General features: G+C 44.6%; 1 protein-coding gene across 7 annotated transcripts in view; it reads left to right on the plus strand.

Annotated features, from left to right (window-relative positions):
• Positions 1-20,397, plus strand: part of PHACTR2 (phosphatase and actin regulator 2) — a 292,400-nt gene that overhangs the window by 233,580 nt on the left and 38,423 nt on the right. For 4 of the 7 annotated variants that reach the window (XM_055135559.1, XM_055135560.1, XM_055135562.1 and 1 more), the window contains 4 exons: positions 7,759-8,293; positions 13,941-14,140; positions 16,110-16,266; positions 19,786-19,841. In XM_055135559.1, coding sequence (XP_054991534.1) covers positions 7,759-8,293; positions 13,941-14,140; positions 16,110-16,266; positions 19,786-19,841 — 948 coding nt within the window. Of the gene's footprint in view, positions 1-3,353; positions 3,579-7,758; positions 8,294-13,940; positions 14,141-16,109; positions 16,267-19,785; positions 19,842-20,397 lie in introns of all 7 variants that reach the window. The other 3 variants (XM_055135556.1, XM_055135558.1, XM_055135557.1) reach the window with 1 other exon arrangement.

Consider the following 20,397-nt stretch of genomic DNA (forward strand, 5'->3'; position numbering starts at 1 on the left):
TGACTTTTTATTTGAACTCACCACCCAAAAGCCACAATGTCCTTATTTTTGCTTCTCTTTGGGAATAGAATGCCCCTTTTTCTTTAGCAGTAAGCCAACTTTCTAAGAGTATTATTTTGTCTACTGGTTGGTTGTATTTGCAAAATCATTACATTACACAAAAATCCCAGATGTTAATGTCTCTTTTTTAGACATGGCAATACTTTAATATTTGAAACATTAGTTTTAGCAGAAAAAACAACAACAACAACAACAAATTTTGTTCTTAGCACTTGTTCTGTTGGGTAGGTTTCACCCAGGATGTGTGCTGTGCCTGGCCTGAGGAAGGCATCTGATTCGGAGTCGGTACTCTGACCCTGGCCTCCTCTTCCTCGTGCTATAGATTCTTCCTTGAACGCTTCACACGTCTTAGTCTTCCATTATTCTTTCTCAGTAAGCACCATTTAATATAAAAGAAGTAGAAATACTGATCTGTAGATGGTTATAGATTGTTTTTTTAAGGGGAAATCTGAAATCTATTTGATACTCTTTCTGTTGAGTTGTTGTAAAGGATTTTCAGGGGAGTAACAGTGACAGACAATCTTTGTTTTGTCAATTATAACTGAGGACTAAGGGAAAAGTGGCAAAGCAAAAATATCCTTTGCCTCAAGCTGATCATGGCCTCCAAGGAGGCCTGCATGCCAAAAGGCAATTTCAATGCATGATGCAGAATGTTCTGGAAGGCCCGAGTGAGCAAGCCAGGAGAGCTTGCAATAGGGACCAGGATCTGTTCTGGGAGGAAGATGTCTGCAAACTGAGACCTGAAAAAGACATGCTAGGCAAAGGTCGGAGGGATGGGGGCGGAACACAGACCGCAGTTCTCAGACTTGCTTTCTAAGCGTTATTGTACTGGACCTTCACGTGATGGAGGGAGTCGAGCCAGTAAGTATTGTAACCAGCTGCAGAATCTCTGTGCTGTGAAATAATACCCAGGATCAAGCCAGCATGAACAGGCAGAATTTCTTCACCATCTCTTAAAGAGGTTACTCTCCTGTTTACCACAGTTTAGATCATGTTTTCAATTCACGGTAGTACCACGAAGTAGAATTTAATTCATGATCTCCCAGATCCAAGAGAAGTGTTTGTTTTTCAGTAATGTGTTATATAGTTCTCTACGAGTGTATGTTAATAACTGGCAGCCAATCTGCTATATCCGTTTTATAGCCATAATATTTCAACACTAATGGGCTATAGCATCTCAAACAAAAAGGAGCTTATGATTCAGTCGAAAAGCATACTGTTATGTATATACATGCACGCACACATCCATCCATCCATTAGGAGTCATCACTTGTAAACATAAACACTGGCCATCTGGCAAACAGCACAGATAACTAACAGCCGTTCCAGTGGAATGGGAGGTGCCGTGCTTTTACAAGGGGCTTGCTGAGAGTTTGCGTGCTGTGTTTCCACCTTCAACCCACTATTCCTAGAACTGTCTGCTCTTTCCCCAAACCAGAGTTGAATATTTGTGGGTGTAGCTTTAGAGTTAACACCTTGAGTAGGGAGTAGAGAGGAGAAGGGGCTCCTCTGTGACATGGCATGAAGGGAGGGAGCCTAAGATACTCAAGGATGTATAGTATGAGAGAGAATTAAGGTGGGAACAGCAGTTTGATGGGCCTCGTCATAGCTGGCATCAGTGGGGCTTGGTCTCCCCGCTGCTTTTGCACTCTGGACAGAATTACAAAGAACATTCCCGGGAGGAGACCTGAGTGCTACGGCGAAAGGCTAACCAGGTCTATTTATGTTTTACTTGAAACTGTCTAGATGTGCCTCAGCTCATTTTGCTGTTAACCTTCATTTTAAAAGTTCACTGGGTTTCTGGTTTAGTCCTGGGTTAGGCGAGCCATGACTGTGCTAAAGGTTAGTCGCAGCTCAGGGTAAAGAGATGAGTTGCACAGACAGACAGACAGACAGAGACAGATGGGCAGACATGTAAAGTAGCCTCTGAGGAATGTCCAGTGAGGGACCCAGAGAGCAGTTATGAATAAAGCCAAAGGTCGGGGGTTAGTTTGGGTCTGTAGTTTTCCGAGGCAAGGGAGAAGAAATGCTGAGTGATGACTTACTGTAATGTAAATCATTTTATGGTTATATAGTGGATTAATGTAGGATCTGAGTTTTATTTTTTCCAAAAAAAAAAAAATAACAGGAGGAAGCCACCACTCACATGTAACAAAATACAATATATAACAGAATAAAGAATACTAAAGCATGATGCATGCCAATATTTGTCTTTCACTAGTGACCAGTCCTATTTAGTAAAGATTTAGTATTGTCTTAACACTGTCTTATGTTTTGTCTTCTTTTGTATTTCACTTTTCGAGAATGTCTGCTTGGCTCTTGGAACCAGAGTTATAATTTAATAACAGTCAAGAGTGGGAAAAAAATGAAATGTAAATGAATGAATGAACACTCAGTCCCCTCCACTTTCCTACTGAGACTGAAACTGTTCCTTCCTGGCTCTCCTTGAGAGGGTCTCCTGCCCTTGGCATGAAATTTTTCTCTGAATCATAATCTGTCTTATTCAAACATTGCCCTCAGTGTTTACCAAAAAATAAAACACCTTGATATATGGATATATAAATATAAACATATATTTGGCCTCTGAGCCCTCCATACCTATAATTGTGGCCTGTGCTCAGAGGTCAGAGGAAGTAGCTGTTAAAACAGGTTGCTACTCCTGTGCCCTGAAAAAAAAAATGGTAGAAAGCAGTTCATTCCATGGTGCATTGTGACTCGTGTAGAAAAGATTCTACAGAGCCTCCCTTCCTAGGGAAGTCATTGAATGTTGACCACAATGAGACAGAACACCAAAATCCCTGTCCAGGCTCATGGGGCTTGAGTTCTCCCGGGAGAGAGAAATTCCCTCCGCCATGTTATAGAGGCAACTCTGAGATTAGTCATCACCGTACAGCGAGTCCTCTCCCCATGTCAGGGTGTGCAAAGCACTGATCATCTACCTGGAGGGCCTGCCAGTCCTGTTCGATTCTTATCTCGGTCCTTAAACTCAATATTCATGCCCATGTCATCCTCCACCAACTTCCGGTTGGAGCTGGACCGGCCCCCAGCTATGGAAAGTTACACTCGTCATCAAGGTAACTTGGTCACTTGCGCAGCCCCATTTTGTCACTGGAGGGGTTCCTGGCCCCAGAGAACTGGCCCCTGTTTGGCTCTCAGCCTGGATTTTTTACCTCTGGGTTCCCCAGGGCCGAAGCAGCCCCGTGTTGCTGTCACTGTCTCCGTGTGTCTTGCTCCTGCTGCTCACGCTGTGTATGTCTGTGTCAGTCTGCTTCTGTTCACTTTCTCATTTGTAGAGAACACGGAGAACCACTCCGCAAAAGCGACAGCTGTCTCACCTGCTCCAGCTCACCCTAAGTCTAGATCCAAACCTAAGCCCAAAAAAACACCTGAGCTTCCAAAAGGGGCCGGGCCCAAGGGTGATGAAGTGCCTCCTAGTAAAAAATACACCAAGTCTCCGGGTAAGCAGGCCCCCGTCCCTCCGCCCAAGCCAAGCGGCCGAAACACGACCCGAGAGCCTGGTGAGTATCCCCTGCCCCCGGGTGGGGTGAGTCTAGGGTGCTCAGCTCTGGGGCGGGGGGCTCCTTGTTCCTCCAGGAAGGTGACCTTCGGGGGTGTCTGTTGTGATAGGGTGTGAATCCAGGACATTCAGCTTTGCCCCAGAGAACACCCCAGAAGTGTCTTTTCTGCCACCCAAGGAAACTTCTGCTTGATTCCTTCTCATTTGTGTTTGTGTGGACAGGCCTCTTTTGTCTTCAGGACCTGGCTACCTGCACAGGAGTCCATCCGTAGGATTCAGGGCGAGGCTGCCCTGATGACAAGGGCGAGGAGCCAAAGGATTATTCAGGCTTCGGCCAACCCTCTGCTCATTGAGTTGATGGATGGCTTTTGATAACATTTTTTTTTTAATTTTCTTTCACAATAGTCAACACTTCCATGGAAGAATATGATAAATATCTTTGGCATATTGGCTGTGTCTTCGGTCTTTTGCAAACGTAGTCATTTCTCTCCTGCTAACTGGCAGACGTTCCCCGTGAGTTGGGTTCACTTGGCCCGGCCGCCATCCACTGGAAGCCACCTCTCTCAGCAGCTCGGGGGACCCTCCCAACAAATTTTGGTTAGTTAGAAAGACAGGCATCCCCTGGTGCGCCTCTCCAAGTCATTGCAGCAGGTCCTGATGGGTTGTTTGGGGACCTGCTCTAGCTCCATGCCTTTTAGGTTCAGCTTTGTCCACAAATCACAGACATGCTTAAGCCATGTCAGGCCCCCATCCTGCTTGTGATAAGGCATGAAGGGCCTGGACCGATAGTATAGCGGGTAGGGAGTTTGCCTTGCATGCAGCTGGCCCAGGTTCGATCCCTGGCATCCCATATGGTCCCCTGAGCAACTCCAGGAGTAATTCCTAAGTGCAGACCCAGGATTAACCCTTGAGCACTGCTGTGTATGACCCCCCCCAAAGCCAAAAATAAATAATAAATAAATAGATACTTTTTTTAAAAAAAAAAAAAGCTCCCATATCATCTAACTCAGCGAAGGGCATTTATCAAAGTTCTCACACAGAAAGGTCCTTCTTCCTTCCTGGTAATACTCCGGTCTGCTTGTCTGGTGCTACCAGCAAGCCTCCTTTTCCTTAAAATCATCCGCAGTTTCTCCTGCATCCATCGGCCAGGTTATGCCTTGGGACTCCCTCCTTAGCATGTGCACCCATCGTGTTCGTATTCAGAAAGGGCTTCATTTGCAGTTTGATAGATCTCTCTGTCTCTCTCTGTCTCTCTGTCTCTCTGTCTCTCTCTCTGTCTCTCTCTCTCTCTCTCTCTCTCTCTCTCTCTCTCCCCTCCCACCCCTATCTCCCTCACTCCCTCATCCTCCTTTTTCTCCTCCTCTTCCTCTTTGACCTGGAGTGTCTTTCCATATACTCTGTGATGAGACATCGCAGAAGGCCATCCTTGGGGACCAGCTGCCCCCATCAGCAGCGTCCCTCCTTGCTGGGCCTTATGGCCCACACTGCCTGAGCTGAGCCTGAAGAGGAGGTGGGGGGTCCTGGTCTTCCAGAAAAGCCTCCAAGCACAACACAGTCCTTGCGAGTGCCCCTCAGGCGGTAGTTCATTGTGGACCTGCTCCCTCTCAGGAGGGAACCAGTGATGAATGTCAGGGCAGGGACCAGCTTTCATGAGAGATTTGAGTTCTTTCCAGGTACCCGGGATGGAGGTTTATCTTCTGAGCATTCTGAATCGGTTTAGTTCTATTCTGCTTTGTATGAGCCAAAGGCCTGGTTGACCCTGGGGGGCCAATAAAACCTGCTGTTCGTGGAGTTATCCCAGAGGAACGAGGGGTGCAGTGAAGTCTGTCGAGCCCACTGGTCACGCCCTCTGAGCCTCCTATCGATAACTCAGTTAGAACATTCGGAACTTTCCTCGTGGTAACTTTGGGAGCCTGTGGACCTGGGAAGTTTCTTCAGGGGTCTTTTTAGTCAACGGTGTGAGTCCCTAAGAAGCTGTTCGTTGAGGGAAGGTGGCGGGGAGGTAGCAGAGTGCTTCGGGAGTCCGGCCGGGCGTTGATCCTTGGCACCTCACAAGGCTTCCTGGCACGTGTAGGAATCCTCTGGTAACTCTTGAGGCCCCCAAGCACTTCAGGGTGGCCTTGGTGGTCTCCAGAGCCCAGCAGACACTCCCTCTTCGGGGCCCCAGCACTGAACGCAGGCCTGCTCGGCCAAGGTTTTCCACGAGTGGCTGCTAAGCACCTCGAGCACTTCTTGGGAGCCCGCCTGCCTCTGTTACTTGAAAGTCTTCCACTACCACTTTGACTGCTAGATCAGCGTACACCTCCAGATAATCCCATGAGACTTAGCATATTTAGCTGCTTTGCCAGTGAAGGGGAAACCTACGTTTTTTTCCCTTTCTCAGTTACTCACTGAGAAGAAGTAACCTTTCTTTTCTCAGCGGTGAGTTAAGGTAATTTTAAGCCACAGGGCTACTTTCTGCAAAGCTATGCCATTCATCTTAGAACGTGCTTGAAGAAAATTGTTAATATTGTAGACATGGAAGATGCTACCCCTCCCCCAAGTCAGGTGAAAATGAACTCTGCTCTTAGAAAATAATGTTTTTTAAAGATAAAATAGATTATGTAAAAGCATTCTGTTCAGCTTCATCACTGTCATCACTGTCATCCCGTTGTTCATCAGTTTGCTCGAGTGGGCACCAGTGATGTCTTCATTTGTCCCTGTCGCGTGCTAGTGTAGCCCAATGGCGTCTGCTCGCTCCAGGAACATGGAGAGCACATTGTTGTTACTGTTTTGGGCATATCAGTTACGTCACGAGTAGCTTGCCAGGTTCTGCCGTGTAGGGAAAAAAAATAAGAAAAAAAATGAAAGATGTGTCGGACCAAGTCCTTAGCGTGTTTGTCATGACAATTAGACTTAGAATGGACCTAGATTGTAGGAGTATAGTTAACCAGTCTACATTAGAAGCCAGTGAAGTCATTGACTTCTGAGACATGCTAGCAAGCTCAGATTGGGGACGTTGGGTGTGGGATTCTGGTTGTTATGTATGTCCATGAAGAGTAAAGCCACTAAGCCATAGCCACTGCTTTCAAGCCTGATCTTACCAAAACAAAAACCACTTGACGTTTTCAGTACACCAGAATTGTGCATCATCTCTTGGCCTCCTTCTTTGTTTCCACTTCTCGATCTTCCAGTTGACTTCTGTCAAGCTGTAGGAAGAACAGTCTAGAATACTGTCAGTGTATACAGTGTGTATACAATTGGCTTCGGGTAGCACGATGTCCTTCCATAGTTTGCAGAAGATAGTTTGACCCCACAAGAAACATTGATGGAGCGTAGAGGATTTTATCAGGTGCAGTTAAGCGAGATGTACAGAACAGGGTCACAAAGCAAAAGACTTTCTCCTTATAGGCATGTAAATCGAAGGACAGGTGACACTCGTCCAGAATGACCAACACAGCGGTCAGCCTGCCCTGCTCTCCCCAGGGGCACAGGCAGGAAGAGTGGAGTGACAAAGGTCTTCTTGGAAGACCTAGAGATACTCTCTCCTTTTGGATTATTCACGCTGCCCATTTAGACAGTTTTTATGAAAAGATTTTGTTTTGCTTTCTCAACATCTGTTTCGCATCTTGCCACATGTGTTCTTGCTGCCTCAGTCCTGTGGCAGGTGAGGCACAGGCCAGCCTGGAAGCTGCTCTCTCTGGGGACATCTGGGGTGGCCCTAGTCCCTTTTTAACAATGAAGTGAGCAGGTGAGCACTTGATTCAAAAAGGAGGCAGTAGTTTACAGCCCGTCTCATGTGGATGGTACTCCAAAGAAAACAGCACAGACAGTGTCTAGTTTGTGATGTTTAACAAGACCCAACCTTGCGCTAACACCAGAGGCTCTGGTATCTTCCACACATGCCTTGTTTAAGCATTCAAGCACTTCTTTCAGGCAAGGACAAAGGGCCAGGAGCCCAGAAAGATTTCCCCCTCTGTTGACCCAGCAAAAGACTAGAGGAGGGAGAAGACAAAGGTCTCTTGTCCATGAAGGTTTTTACCTTCGAGGAAGCAAAGGCTCGATCTCTCTGAGCTTACTTTCTTTTAACCGGTTCTCCTCTAATCAACAAACTTGACGTCACCCTTTGAAGGACACACCGTCGGGTGACAGTCGCAGCTGGTCATCCTCACTTGTTAATACCACATCTCTCTGTGTTTTAGCTGGTTCCTCTCACTCCAAAAAAACAGCTGGCTCCAAAGCATCCGCTTCATCGTCGTCGGCCTCCACGCTGTCACGCGCCCGTGCTTCCAAGGAGACTGTGTCTAGCAAAACAGGGACGGTGGGGATCACCAAGGGCAAGAAAAAAACCGCCCGGCAGCCCACCTCACGGCCGCCTCCTGACGCGGCCCCTGCCAGCTCGTCCGACGGGAAAGGAGAGCCTTCGGAGGCCGGCGGGCAGAGCCGGGCGCCCCAGCAGACTGTCGCTGGGACCGAGGACCAGGCCATCAGCAAGTTCAAGTCTGCCATCCCGCTGCCCCCCGCGACCCCACCGCCCCCTCCGCCTGCCTCCGCTCTCTCTGGGGAGGAGCAGGGTTCTCTGACCCCCAGCACTCCTTTCGTCCTGGTCAGCAATGGCGTGGACCCGCCCTTCCCTGTCTTCGACCTCTCGCAGCTGCACCAGAAGGAAGAACCCACGGAAGGACCCGCCGTCCCCGCAGGCCCCGGTGCGGGCATTAGCAGAGAGACCCTCAAATGGTAAGTCGGGACGTGTCCCAGCCGCTACATTTCACCGTGCCCCCCAGGACGCTGAAGGTCCTCCCTTGGCCGATGGTGGCACTTTCTCAGAAGTGAGAGCACCCGGTGGGTTTCCTTTTATGATTTAAAATAAATCATGGCCTGGGGCTGGAGCGATAGCACAGCAGGGAGCATCCCATATGGTCCCCCTGAGCACTGCCAGGAGTAATTCCTGAGTGCAGAGCCAGGAGTAACCCCTGAGCACCGCCGGTGTGACCCAAAAAGAAAAAAACTGTCATACCTTATGAATTTAAGAAAATAAAACATTAATATTTTATAAAAAATGAAAAATCAATCCTGGCCAGTGATGGAAAGGAGTGTTAGGGTTGCACATGCAGCCTAGCCATTGGGTTTCCCCGTCTGCCCCTGGACTGCCCCAGGCGGCTTTGGAAATGACCTTTGCCCTGCGGACAGGTAGCGCTTCCCCTGTGTAGCTTTTAGTATGGTTGGAGGCCCTGCCCCCCTTATTCTTTCCCCCCTCACTTTCCTTACAGTGCTTGTTTTCCATCTTTATTTGGGTCTCTTCTGTTCACCCACTCCTGTCCACTTTACTTCAACAAGGTATTTATCCTTCCCCAAGAAATTACAGACCAGCAGCCCTCTTTCCGGTCCCCGTTTCTTTGGCCACAGAGCATTTCCTTGCATCCTCGGTGCCTCAGCCGGCCCAGATGCCATCTCCTCTGAGAAGCCACTCAGGACTCCTCAGAAAGGATTGACTGTTGCTCACAGCCCCCCTCACTGGGACAGAATTAGCCAGACGGTTCATATTTAGGTCCCTGTTCCTGGAACCAGGCCCACCATGGTTCATTGTCCATGACAGAAACTGGAGATTCTTCCCAGGTCCTGTCTCCCTTTGTTCTCTGCATCTTACCGGATCGTATTCAGTGTAGCAGCCAGGATGACATGTGGGTAGCTCTCCTGACTCACATAGGAAGGAATTTTATCTATGTCTAAGTAGAGTGGACTGTCACTGTCACTGTCATCCTATTGCTCATTGATTTGCTCGAGCGGGCACCAGTAACATCTCCATTGTGAGACTTGTTACTGTTTTTGGCATATCGAATACACTACAGGGAGCTTGCCAGGCTCTGCCATGTGGGTGAGATACTCTTGGTAGCTTGCCGGGCTCTCCAAGAGGGGCGGAGGAATCACACCTAGGTAGGCCTCATGCAAGGCAAACGCCCTACCCGCTGTGCTATTGCTCCAGCCCAAGTAGAGTGGACACCATAACTATTCTGTCTGGAAAAGTTCCTGCCACTAAAATTCCGCATCTTTACTATATCTAGGAATGAAACCAAAATTTGCTCTTGAAAGCACTTCATTCACTACTTCCTCTTTCAAAATTTAAGTTTCACCTGGTTGGACTTGAAAAACACCTGAAGTTGATTTGAATCAAGACACAAAACTGATAATAAGAAGACTTATTGTTAAAAGTCACGAAGACTTATTTAATTTTACTTGTATAAGTCTTGCCTGAAACCTATCTTAGGTAACAGATGAGAAAAATGGACACTGGAGAGTAGACTAGTTTGCCAGGGCTGCCCAGAGTGACAGAGCCAGGATGTCAACACAGCCGCACATTCTTCTAAATCCCTATGTAGCTCTCCAAATCAGTTGCTTCTTACACTATTCTCTCTCTCCTTCCCTCCCTCCCTCTTCTCTTTCTCATCTCTCTTCTCTCTCTCTCTTTCTTTCCTCCTCTCTTCTCTCACTTTCTTCTCTCTCTTTCTTCCCCATTCCTCTCTCGTGGTTGATGAATCAAATCCAAGGCCTTACATATATATGTGAGGTGTGTGACCTACCTCTGACCCTTATATCCCCAAACTCCTGTTTTATTATTTTTTCCCTAATGCTTTTTTTTCCATTTGAGTGGTGCTGGAGATCAAACCTAGGTCCCATGCATACAAGACATGTACGTTGCCACTGACACTATTCTTTTGTTTACTTATTTATTTATTCAAAATTATTTGACATTTTGATGAAAGGATTAAAAGCAGTGAAATGGGTATTTATCACATACTTAAATACTTCAGGCACACAGAAAGTGTCTTCTTTCATTTCTCGTGAGTGGAGTTCAGTGTTGCAGTTTCATCTGAGCTAAGGGATCATTCCTCACGTGCCTTTTTGCTCTCCATCTATGCCCTTGGCCATGGACTAAGCATCACAGATGTAAGAGTGAGGAAGAAATGGTAGTTAAGGGAAACTACTTGGAGGAAAATAGTGCCCAACATACATCAGGGACAACTTTTTAAAATACAGTATAAATTTAAGGAAATAAATTGAGTGTGTGAGTGTATTATTTGGTAGACTGAGGAACAGGGTACGCCACAGAAAGTAGTTGGTTCCTTAGACCATCAAAGTACCAAGACAGCCGGAGTGTCCTACCAGCAGCATTGATTAAGGGATATGAATCATACTCAACACCATGCAGCAATTTCTTTTAAGTTCCTCTTCAACCTAAGTGTACACCAGATTATCAGACAAGAGAGGTGAGTTATCTGTTCACCATCTCCAGTGGTGCTGTGGTCAGAAATAACAAATTGAAGATATCGTTAGACATAAGATAGCACTGTAGTACTGTCATCCCGGTGTTCATTGAGTTGCTCAAGCAGCACCAGTAACGTCTCCATTGTGAGACTTGTTGTTATTGTTTTGGGCATATCGAATACGCCATGGGTAGCTTGCCAGGCTCTGCCGTGCGGGCGAGATACTCTCTGTAGCTTGCCAGGCTCCTTGAGAGGGACGGAGGAATCGAACGTGGGTCGACCTCGTGCAAGGCAAATACCATATCCACTGTGCTGTCGCTCCAGTCCAGACATAAGGTATTTGTATTAAATTTTCCTGTGAGCCAGACAACTTTTAAAGCTTTTCCTAGAAGAAAACCTAGAGATTTTCTTTTTTTCTGTTCTTCCAAATTTTTAACAAATGAAAATTACAGTTCTTTCCACAGAGGCAGTTTGTGTTTGCTCTTGAGTTAGTGAGCTTGGAATATGCAGTCTCTGAAATTTCCTTCCAAAGTCTCTCCTCCCTTTTTGGTGGATATTAGGATTTCTGGCCCTTACTCACCCACTTTACTTAAAACCCACCATGGATTACGTTTAGCCAGCATTTTTTTTGTGTGTGTCAGCATATGAAGAGGGTTCTGTGTGGAAAACAAATATGAAAAGAAGACTTTTTTTTTAAAAGACAGTGACCAAGTATCAAAAAAGCAATCTCCAGCCACATGGTGCAGACTAGACATTGTTTAGCGGAGATGAGAAACATCTCTGTCCGGACAAGATTTAAGGCAGAAGTTAGTAAGCCTATTTGAAACTTGTATCAGAAGGAGATTTGACTCCAGGTGACCTATTTCCACAAACATTTATGGAGTATACTGTACTGTTCAGGAACTTCAGAGGTATACTAATGTTTAATACTCGATGACATATATAACCTGTAATATATTTTGAATATAAAAAATTAAGTTTAAAAGATGCATATAACATTAGCAGATAGACTGGGCATCTTAAGTCTAGGTTCTCTGCTGTACTTGTTTCCTTGTAGACAGTTTGCCCCAGCCTGTCTTTGGTTTCGTGAATTTGGGGGCTGGAGAGATGGTCCAGAGAGGAGAAAACTTTAATCGCATGCAACCAACCCAGGTTTGATCCCCAGGACCCCGTGAGGTCTCCTGAGTCCGGCCAGGAGTGATCCCTGAGCACAGAGCCAGGAGAATGCCCTGAGCCAAAGCAAAAAGACCAGAATAAAAGTCATGAATTATAAAGTCTTTGTCCTTCTCATATTGAAATTATACTCTGGAAGTATATGCAGAAGTCTGTGAAAATCACAGAGCATCATGAAACAAATTAATGAGATTAATAGTTATACCAAAGCATACCAGTGAAAAATGATATATGTATCATTGTTAAATATATATAAAATATATAGACGTCTCAAGGCTGCTCTCTAAAGAAGTATTTGTACGTCCGTGTTCATAGCGACAGTAATGACAAGAACCAAAAGGTGAAAATAATCTAAATATCCATTGGCTGGAGAACGGCTGGACTCAATGTGGCATACACATACAGTGACATACTATTGCGTCCAAAACGGGGCGGAAATTCTGTCCCTGTGAATTAGCCTTGGAGACTTGCTAACTGAAGTTCATACAACAGGACAAATGTAGAATTTTACTTTTCTGCAGCACTCAAAATAGCAGAATTTCTCAAGACAGAATGTAGGCTGGTGTTTGCCGGGGGATGGAGAAGAGGATGAGGGGTTGGTTTATAATGTAAATAGAGATTCTATTTGGGAAAGAGAAAAAAAAAAAACTCCTAGAGATAGTGGCCGTGATTGCATTTTAGTATGAAAGCGTTTAGTGCCACCGAACATAACACTGAGAAGTGTCTAAAATTGTCAGTTGTGTGCGGTATCTAGTTTATACAGTAAGGAGTGGAGTGTCCGGAGCTGGAGAGCTATTACAGCTGCTAGAGCCCTCGCCCTGCTCTAGCCCCAGGCCCTGCCTGGAGTGGACCCTAAGCACAGAGCCAGGAGTAATTCCTGAGCACTTCCGGGTGTGGTCCAAAAAGAACAATAAAAAGAAATGAAATTTCATGTTTACCCTTTGAAAATAAGAATTTGACTGTTGATTTTTTTTTTACACTAGTAAAATTAGAGACTTGAGAAAACTGACACTGATTGTCACAGAGAAGAATTTTCAGTACCTCAGATTTTGCCAAAGTTTACCTGTTTTATTATCCACAGAACTCTTCTTGGATTTTCTTTCATTAGCAAGAACAGCAAACACATGTTTGGCACTAAATGGTCTTTGAGAAGTGTGACATCTAAATTCAGAGGCTTCTATTAATATCTAAAACCAATTGAGGGATTCTTTTGTACCTAACAATGAAGATGCTATTGTTTTGGTACAAAGAATATTTCACATTAAACATATTAATATCTTTAATATAAATATGCATTTAAAATACTGTTTTTAAAAAGGCGAGCTTTGTATAGCTTTAAGCTCAGTAAACAGACTATTTCCAAACTAAATACTAAGTCACCTTGCTTTTTTTCTAGAATTCGTTTTCCTTTCACCTTTCCCATCTTCCATTACTAAACAGAGTGCTGAGAGAGGCTGTTTTTCCAATGGAGAAACAAATACCCTGAAAGGATCCAGCCCTTCTGACTTTGTCCACATACTGGCAAGGAGAGAAATAGAAATCATGAAAGAGGGGCTGGAGCCATAGCACAGCGAGTAGGGCGTTTGCCTTGCATGCAGCTGACCCAGATTCGATTCCCAGCATCCCATATGGTCCCCCGAGCACCTCCAGGAGTGATTCCTGAGTGCAGAGCCAGGAGGAACACCTGTGCGTTGCCAAGTGTAAACTTAAAAAGAAAAAATAAAGAAAGAATGAAAGAAATGGAGCTTTCCTAGGTCCCTGCCCTGTGAGGTGCCCGATCTCAGGATAAGATGAGTTAGTTCCCCCTTGGTCAGCTGGCTTTGGGGGTTGGAAAGGTAAGTAAAGGAGGGTCAGGGTCGTTTCCAGTCATCATGGGCACAGCGAGTTGGGCCGAGGAGCCAGACCAAGGGCCAGCGAGAGACCACCCTTTGCTTCTGTGCCTCGGACAGTGTCAGCACCAAAGACGAGCGGGGGAAGCCAGCACTGCAGCTCCTGACGCCTGGGCTGGTGGGGAAGTGTTCCGAGATCTTCAGTGCCTCAGAGGAGGAAGGCCAGAAGGAGTACCAGGCCAATGACTCGGACTCGGATGGGCCGATCTTGTACACCGATGATGACGATGAGGATGAAGACGAGGATGGCAGTGGAGAAAGTAAGGCCCTTTCCCCGGCAGGGGCGTGGTAGGGGACGCGAGCGGCGGGGCGCCACAGGTGGGTCAGGCCCACATCCTCTGGGTCAAGCTGTACATTTGTATTTGCCCAAAGGGTTCTCTTGACCGAGGCCTTGTTCAGAAGCATCAGTCATGGCCTTCTACCTTGGGGACCATTCTTCAATACAGAGCATCAATCAATGCAAGACTCTCTTGGTTACTTGTTGGAAGGGTCTGGGAAATTTATTCAGCTTCATGCTTGGGTTTATTTATTTATATTTTTCCCTTTATTTATTTTTTTTTTTACCGAATCACAGTGAGATACACAAAGTTGTTCATGATTGGGTTTCAGTCATGTCATGTTCCAGCATCCATTCCTTTACCAGTGTACATTTCCCACCACCAGTGTCTTATACTGGGGCTTAACTTTAGGGAGAAGCAGGGAGGAATGAATCAAGAGCGACCTAGTAAGAATCAAACTCAAGTGCGGGGTTGGGTAGAGGACAGGTGAGATATAGAAGAGACCAATGTAACAATGATAGCTGGACATTATTATGCTGGACAAGAACAGAGAGAGAGAGAGAAGAAAAGAAAAGCACCTGCCATAGAGGCAAGCTGGGGGTGGGGTTGGGGGGTGATGGGAGGGAACCGGGGGACACTAGTGCTGCGAAATGTACACTGGCGGAGGGATGGGTGTTAGAACACTGTATCAGTGAATGCCTGAAACCTAATCATGAGCAGCTTTGTAAGGGTCTGTCTCACAGTGATTCAATAAAAAAAAAAAATTTTAAGAAAAAAGAATGACCTGGTAAGAAATATAAACAAAGGTTGGAGAGATAGTACAGTAGATAAGGGACTTGTCTTGTCCACAGCCAACCCTGGCTCTGTCCCTGGCACTGTGTTTGGTCCCCTAAGCCCCACCAGGAGTGATTCCTGAGCACAGAGCCAGCAGTAAGCCCCAAGCACCACTAGATGTGAACCAGGAAAACAAAACAAGCCAAATGAGAATACTCTCCCATCCACCATAAGTGAGATGGGATTTCCTCTGAGAAGGAATAATAACAAAGGCAACTCAGTTATATATAATTTAGGGGAATTGAAAATGCCTTTTTTTTTTTTTTTGGTGATAATAGAGATTGAACCCTGGGTGTTACTCCATCACGAAGACACTTCCTCTGCCCACAGAAATGCTTTTTCTTTTTTTTAAAAAAAAAAACTTCTCATCAGGATGACTTGTGAGGAATTTTTTATAGCAATTATAGATCATAAAAAGTTTTTTCTCTGTCACTGACTACAGACCATTGATTTGTATTAAATAACAACAATAATCATTTTGCCCAGCTAGTGTTAACTACCATCTGATGAGAAATCAGGAGTCACAGGGAATTTCAGATAAAAACGTTGGTATCAAAGGGAGAGTTTTGTGAGTGTCGTTTCAAAATAGAGGAAAAGAAGACAAAGGTTTGCTGTACTGTATAAGGAGGGTAAGTTTCTAAGACTTGAAAAGGAAAAAGGTGGGCCTGAGTGATAGCACAGTGGGTAGGGCATTTGCCTTGCACACAGGCAACCCAGGTTCAATCCCCAGCATCCCATATGGTCCCCCAAGCACTGCCAGGAATAATTCCTGAGTGCAGAGCCAGGAGTAACCCCTGAGCATCACCGGGTATGACCCAAAAAGAAGAAAAAAAAAGAAAAGGGGAAAGGAAGAATGGCATTATGCAATCTGTAATTTACTCGATGTACCATCTCAGCAGAATCAATTTCAAACATCACAATTGAAATGATAAGATGATACTTGTGAGTATTTTCATGGTGACCAACACTTTTCAGAACACAACTAAGAAGCTTAACACTTCTCTCCCTCGGGTTAATTTGAATTCCAAATATTTCATCTAGACTCTCACCACCTGTGACCTGAGCACCACATATTCAAAGTCCTTTTTTCTGCCTTTCTGCCTTTTCCACTCCGCAGGTGCTTTAGCAAGTAAAATACGACGAAGGGATACTCTTGCCATCAAACTTGGCAACAGACCGTCTAAGAAGGAGCTGGAGGACAAGAACATCTTACAGAGCACGTCTGAGGAAGAGAGGCAGGAAATCCGACAACAGATTGGAACGAAGTTGGTCAGGTAATTGCTCAAAGTTTAGTAAAAAGCCAACACAGTCATACTTCACCCTGTTCCATAGTCTCCTGACCACTGAGATCTTTGTGTATGCCCAACCTGGACTGGGGTCGTTTAGGGTGACTTTGGGTCGTGACCCTCTCGAAGAACCTGTCCTCTGGCCCACGTGGCTTTGAGATTCCCAAAGCCTGCTCTCACAGCCAGGGAGTCTGTAGATTCACTTCCATAAACGCCTGGTTAGTAAACATTGTAGGCTGTTGGGGGAGAGAAGGTCTCTGCCACAGCTGCTTACCTCAGTGTCCCTTTTAGTTTCAAATCAGTCAAGTTTGTGTGTGAAGCAGAATTGTCTTATTTAGGGAAGTGTGAGGAGGAAGATAATAGGTCTCATTCCCCTGACTCTGAAAGGAGCCTCCAGTCGTTGGGAAAACTTTAGCAGCCTCTCCTTACTCCTCTGTCTCAATGGTTGGAGGCTCTTTGAGGGTCAGGGGAATGAGACCTATCGTTACTGTTTTTGGCATTTTGAATATGCCACGGGGAGCTTGCCAGGCTCTGCCCGGGCAGGTGAGATACTCTCGGTAGCTTGCTGGGCTCTCCGAGGATGTGTGTATGTGTGTGTGTGTGTGTGTGTGTGTGTACAAACATACATACATATATATGTATATATATGTGTGTGTGTGTGTGTGTATACATATGTGTGTGTATGTGTATATATATATATATATATATATATATATATATATGATTTGTTGCCTACTGTCTGAACTCCACCAGATACGGCATGGTAATTATGGAAAATGGGTAGGAAGTGTCTTATAATGTGTCTGGAGGTCTGGAAAGTGGCCTGAAGCGTGGCAGTGGTTGGGCAGTGGAGGTCAGCTGCTGGGGCTGGGTCCCTTGGGGCGGTGAGGGTTCTTACCTGCCCCCCTCTGGGGCACTCCGAGTGAAAAAAGCCTGGTGCGGAGTACCGATGCACTTGATTATTACACCAAAATATGTGAGTGGTGTAAAACCATATGTGTGTATGTGTATTTGTGTGTATGCAACTGTATTTAGTAAAATGCTTAAAAATTAAATCCAGTGCTGGCAACTTTTTTAACAGTGGAGTGCATTTACGTTGTCCTTCCTTAGCATTTCTCAAGAATAACTTACATGAAAAAATATCTATTTCTTGACATGGTAGTTCCATCCCAAGACAGAAATCATCCAAAAGGAGAGGAAAAAAACACAACTCTGTATTTTGAAAATACATTTCTTTCCAAGCTGTTGGTGGCAACGAGAAGTTAAAATAAGCCTGGCATTCAGAACCAGGGAACTGTCGAAGAACGTTGTGAGACATTGGCCTTGATAGAGCAGTTTTCTTGCTTCTTCACTGGGGTTTCTTGGAGACGATGCTCGAGCTTCTCTGGGAAATGTCAGTGTGCTTTGTGGGTGGGATGGGAAGGGAATTCACCCAACTAGAACAGCAATTCAAAGATCTGTTTTATATGAGGATTCTGCTTCATCTGCCAGAAATTTGAGCGCCTCTGTAAATATATACACAGACCATAGCTATGAATTTTTTTTTTAATCAAAGGAAAGAGTTTTTGGTCATGCCAGTGTAAATTCTGTAGCACACAGAATCACTAACATTCAGTAAGAAATGACCCATAGTTCTGGCCTTAGAAAAGTCCTTCTCTTCTAGTATAAGAGGCAGAATTAGAGATTGCACTGAAAAGGGGTCACTGAAATGTTCAAACAGCCAATTCAAGTGATCCTGGTCAGAGGCCTGGCTCTGAGAATCACAAGTGTTTGTTTTGTCACAGGCAAGTGACACTTAATTTTGGTAAAATATTTAAAATTTAATGATTTCTATTATTCTAACATTTATGTGATAGCAGTAAATTAGAATTGATAATTTGTTTAAAGTTTAACTTTCATGTATATTGATTTTTCACAGAGACCATCCAGAGGCAATAGTATTTGCCTGTGATTAGCAGCAAATTAATAATAAAACACGACCAGAAACAAAGTTACAGAAGGTTATTAGAACCTGGATGTCCTATTTCATATATATGTATATATACATATATACATACACACATATCTTAAGTTGTGATATATAGCATGTTATATAATATATATCATAAGTTCATTTGATGTCACAAAAATAGTATCTCATATAACACATGTACACTATAGATTGATCATCTCCTGAATTTGTATGGTCTCTTGAGCAATATTATTTTTTCAGGTCAGCATTTTTTTAAAATATTTATTAGTGAATCACTGTGAGGTACAGTTACAAACTTATGAACTTTCATGTTTGCATTTCACATATAGTTATCATTTACATCCCTCCACTAGTGCCCATTCTCCTCCACCAATGTTCCCAGTATCCCTCCCACCACCCCCACCCCAGCCCCCACCACCCCACCCTGCCTCTGCGGCAGGGCATTCCCTTTTGTTCTCTCTTCTGTTGGATGTTGTAGTTTGCAGTAGAGGTATTGAGTGGCCATCATGTTCGGTCTATAGTCTACTTTCGGCACACAGCTGTCAACCCGAGTGGGTCCTCCCAACATTCTCTGTTAGATGTTCCCTTCTCTGTCTCAGCCAGGTCAGCATTTTATCTCATGTATTTAATCAGGGCTGAGGCTGAGGTGCTCTGAGACTAAAGAGTGGAGTGGACTGGTCCAGCTGAGGCCCTTTCACACATGCTTGCTTATTTTTTCACATCTTTGCTGGTAGCTGGGCTGTCTCCCAGGTTGGGCGGGGTTGGGCGGGGAGAGGAGGAGCAAGATTTCTCCTGTTCTTGCAGCCAGAGTGGCACCCAGGTTCCATTTGTCTTCTCTTTTACAGAGTCATGAATAGTCTCATTTACATGAGGCAAGCTGATTTATAGGACTATATGTACATGAAAAAAAGAGAAGAGTGAGCCAGGCTGATAGTACAGGGAGATAGTACATGATAGCAAAGGAGTTCCAGCACTTCCCTTAGATGAGCAGACCCCAGTTCCAATCCCTGACACCACACAGGATGTATCACTAGGAGTCCTCCCTGCATATAGAGCAGGAGTGATCCCTGAGCACTACTGAATGTGGCCCCAAAACCAAATAAAATAAGAGGGGAAAGGTAGAGACAAGGAGTGGAGAGAGGATGAGGAAGGGGGAAGAAAGAGAACATGCACACAGTCATTTTAAGGGTAAAAAATGGGAGTTTTAAAAAAATATGTCTGTATCCTATTGTAAGAATCCTGTCATGGACCCAGACCTCGCTAGTGGGGAGATGAAGTCGTAGCTGGAGGCTCTAGTTAAACAGGGTGCCTGGGGTCTGCGGTCAGAGTGGATTAATGACTTGTGGTCTCCACCATAATATCTTCTGCAGATGGAAAGAGGAATAATATTTGGGGTTTTTTTTAAATGGATTTTTGTTTCTCAAAACAGGACAAAAATAGAGCATTACTATTTTATATTTTGCATCTCCTACTGAAGAAGTCTTTTGTTGAATGTAATCAACATAAATCTTGCTTTTATCTTTTTATCATCATAGGCGACTCAGTCAGAGGCCCACAACTGAAGAATTAGAGCAAAGAAATATCCTAAAACGTAAGTATCCTATAGTGTACAGTGACTGTGTCAACATCAACAGAGTTCTAGAGACCATCATAACCCTTAAGCACTAGGAAACCTTAATATAGTTCCCACAGATAATTAAATGACCCCCTTCTATAACATTTGTATATGATTGTTTATATAATATTTTAAAATTGTTTATTGACACTTGTAGTTCATTTTATGATTTTGAGTCTACTACCAACCCCCCCCGACAGAGTTGTAGTAGTGTCAATTTTTTTCAAGAAAAATGAAATTCATTAGCAGTACTGTGAATCCCAGTGCTTAAAAAAAATACTTTAAAAAAGAGAGATGAAATATATTCCTGTGTCCTTTCACCTAAATACTGACTAGAAGAAAATGCTCTGATCTGCTTGTAAATAAATGCCAAAGAGAAGGCCAAATATTCCGCAAGGAAATAAATCATACAGTCCTATATCGTTATTGTTAACAGATTTAACAAATAATTTCATTTAAAATAATTATGGTAAAGGACAATTTTCATTTCATCTTATTTTCCATCATTATGGTAAACTCTATTTCCCTCTTG

Source organism: Sorex araneus, chromosome 4 (genome assembly GCF_027595985.1).
Source record: "Sorex araneus isolate mSorAra2 chromosome 4, mSorAra2.pri, whole genome shotgun sequence".
Classification (NCBI taxonomy): Eukaryota; Metazoa; Chordata; class Mammalia; order Eulipotyphla; family Soricidae; genus Sorex; species Sorex araneus.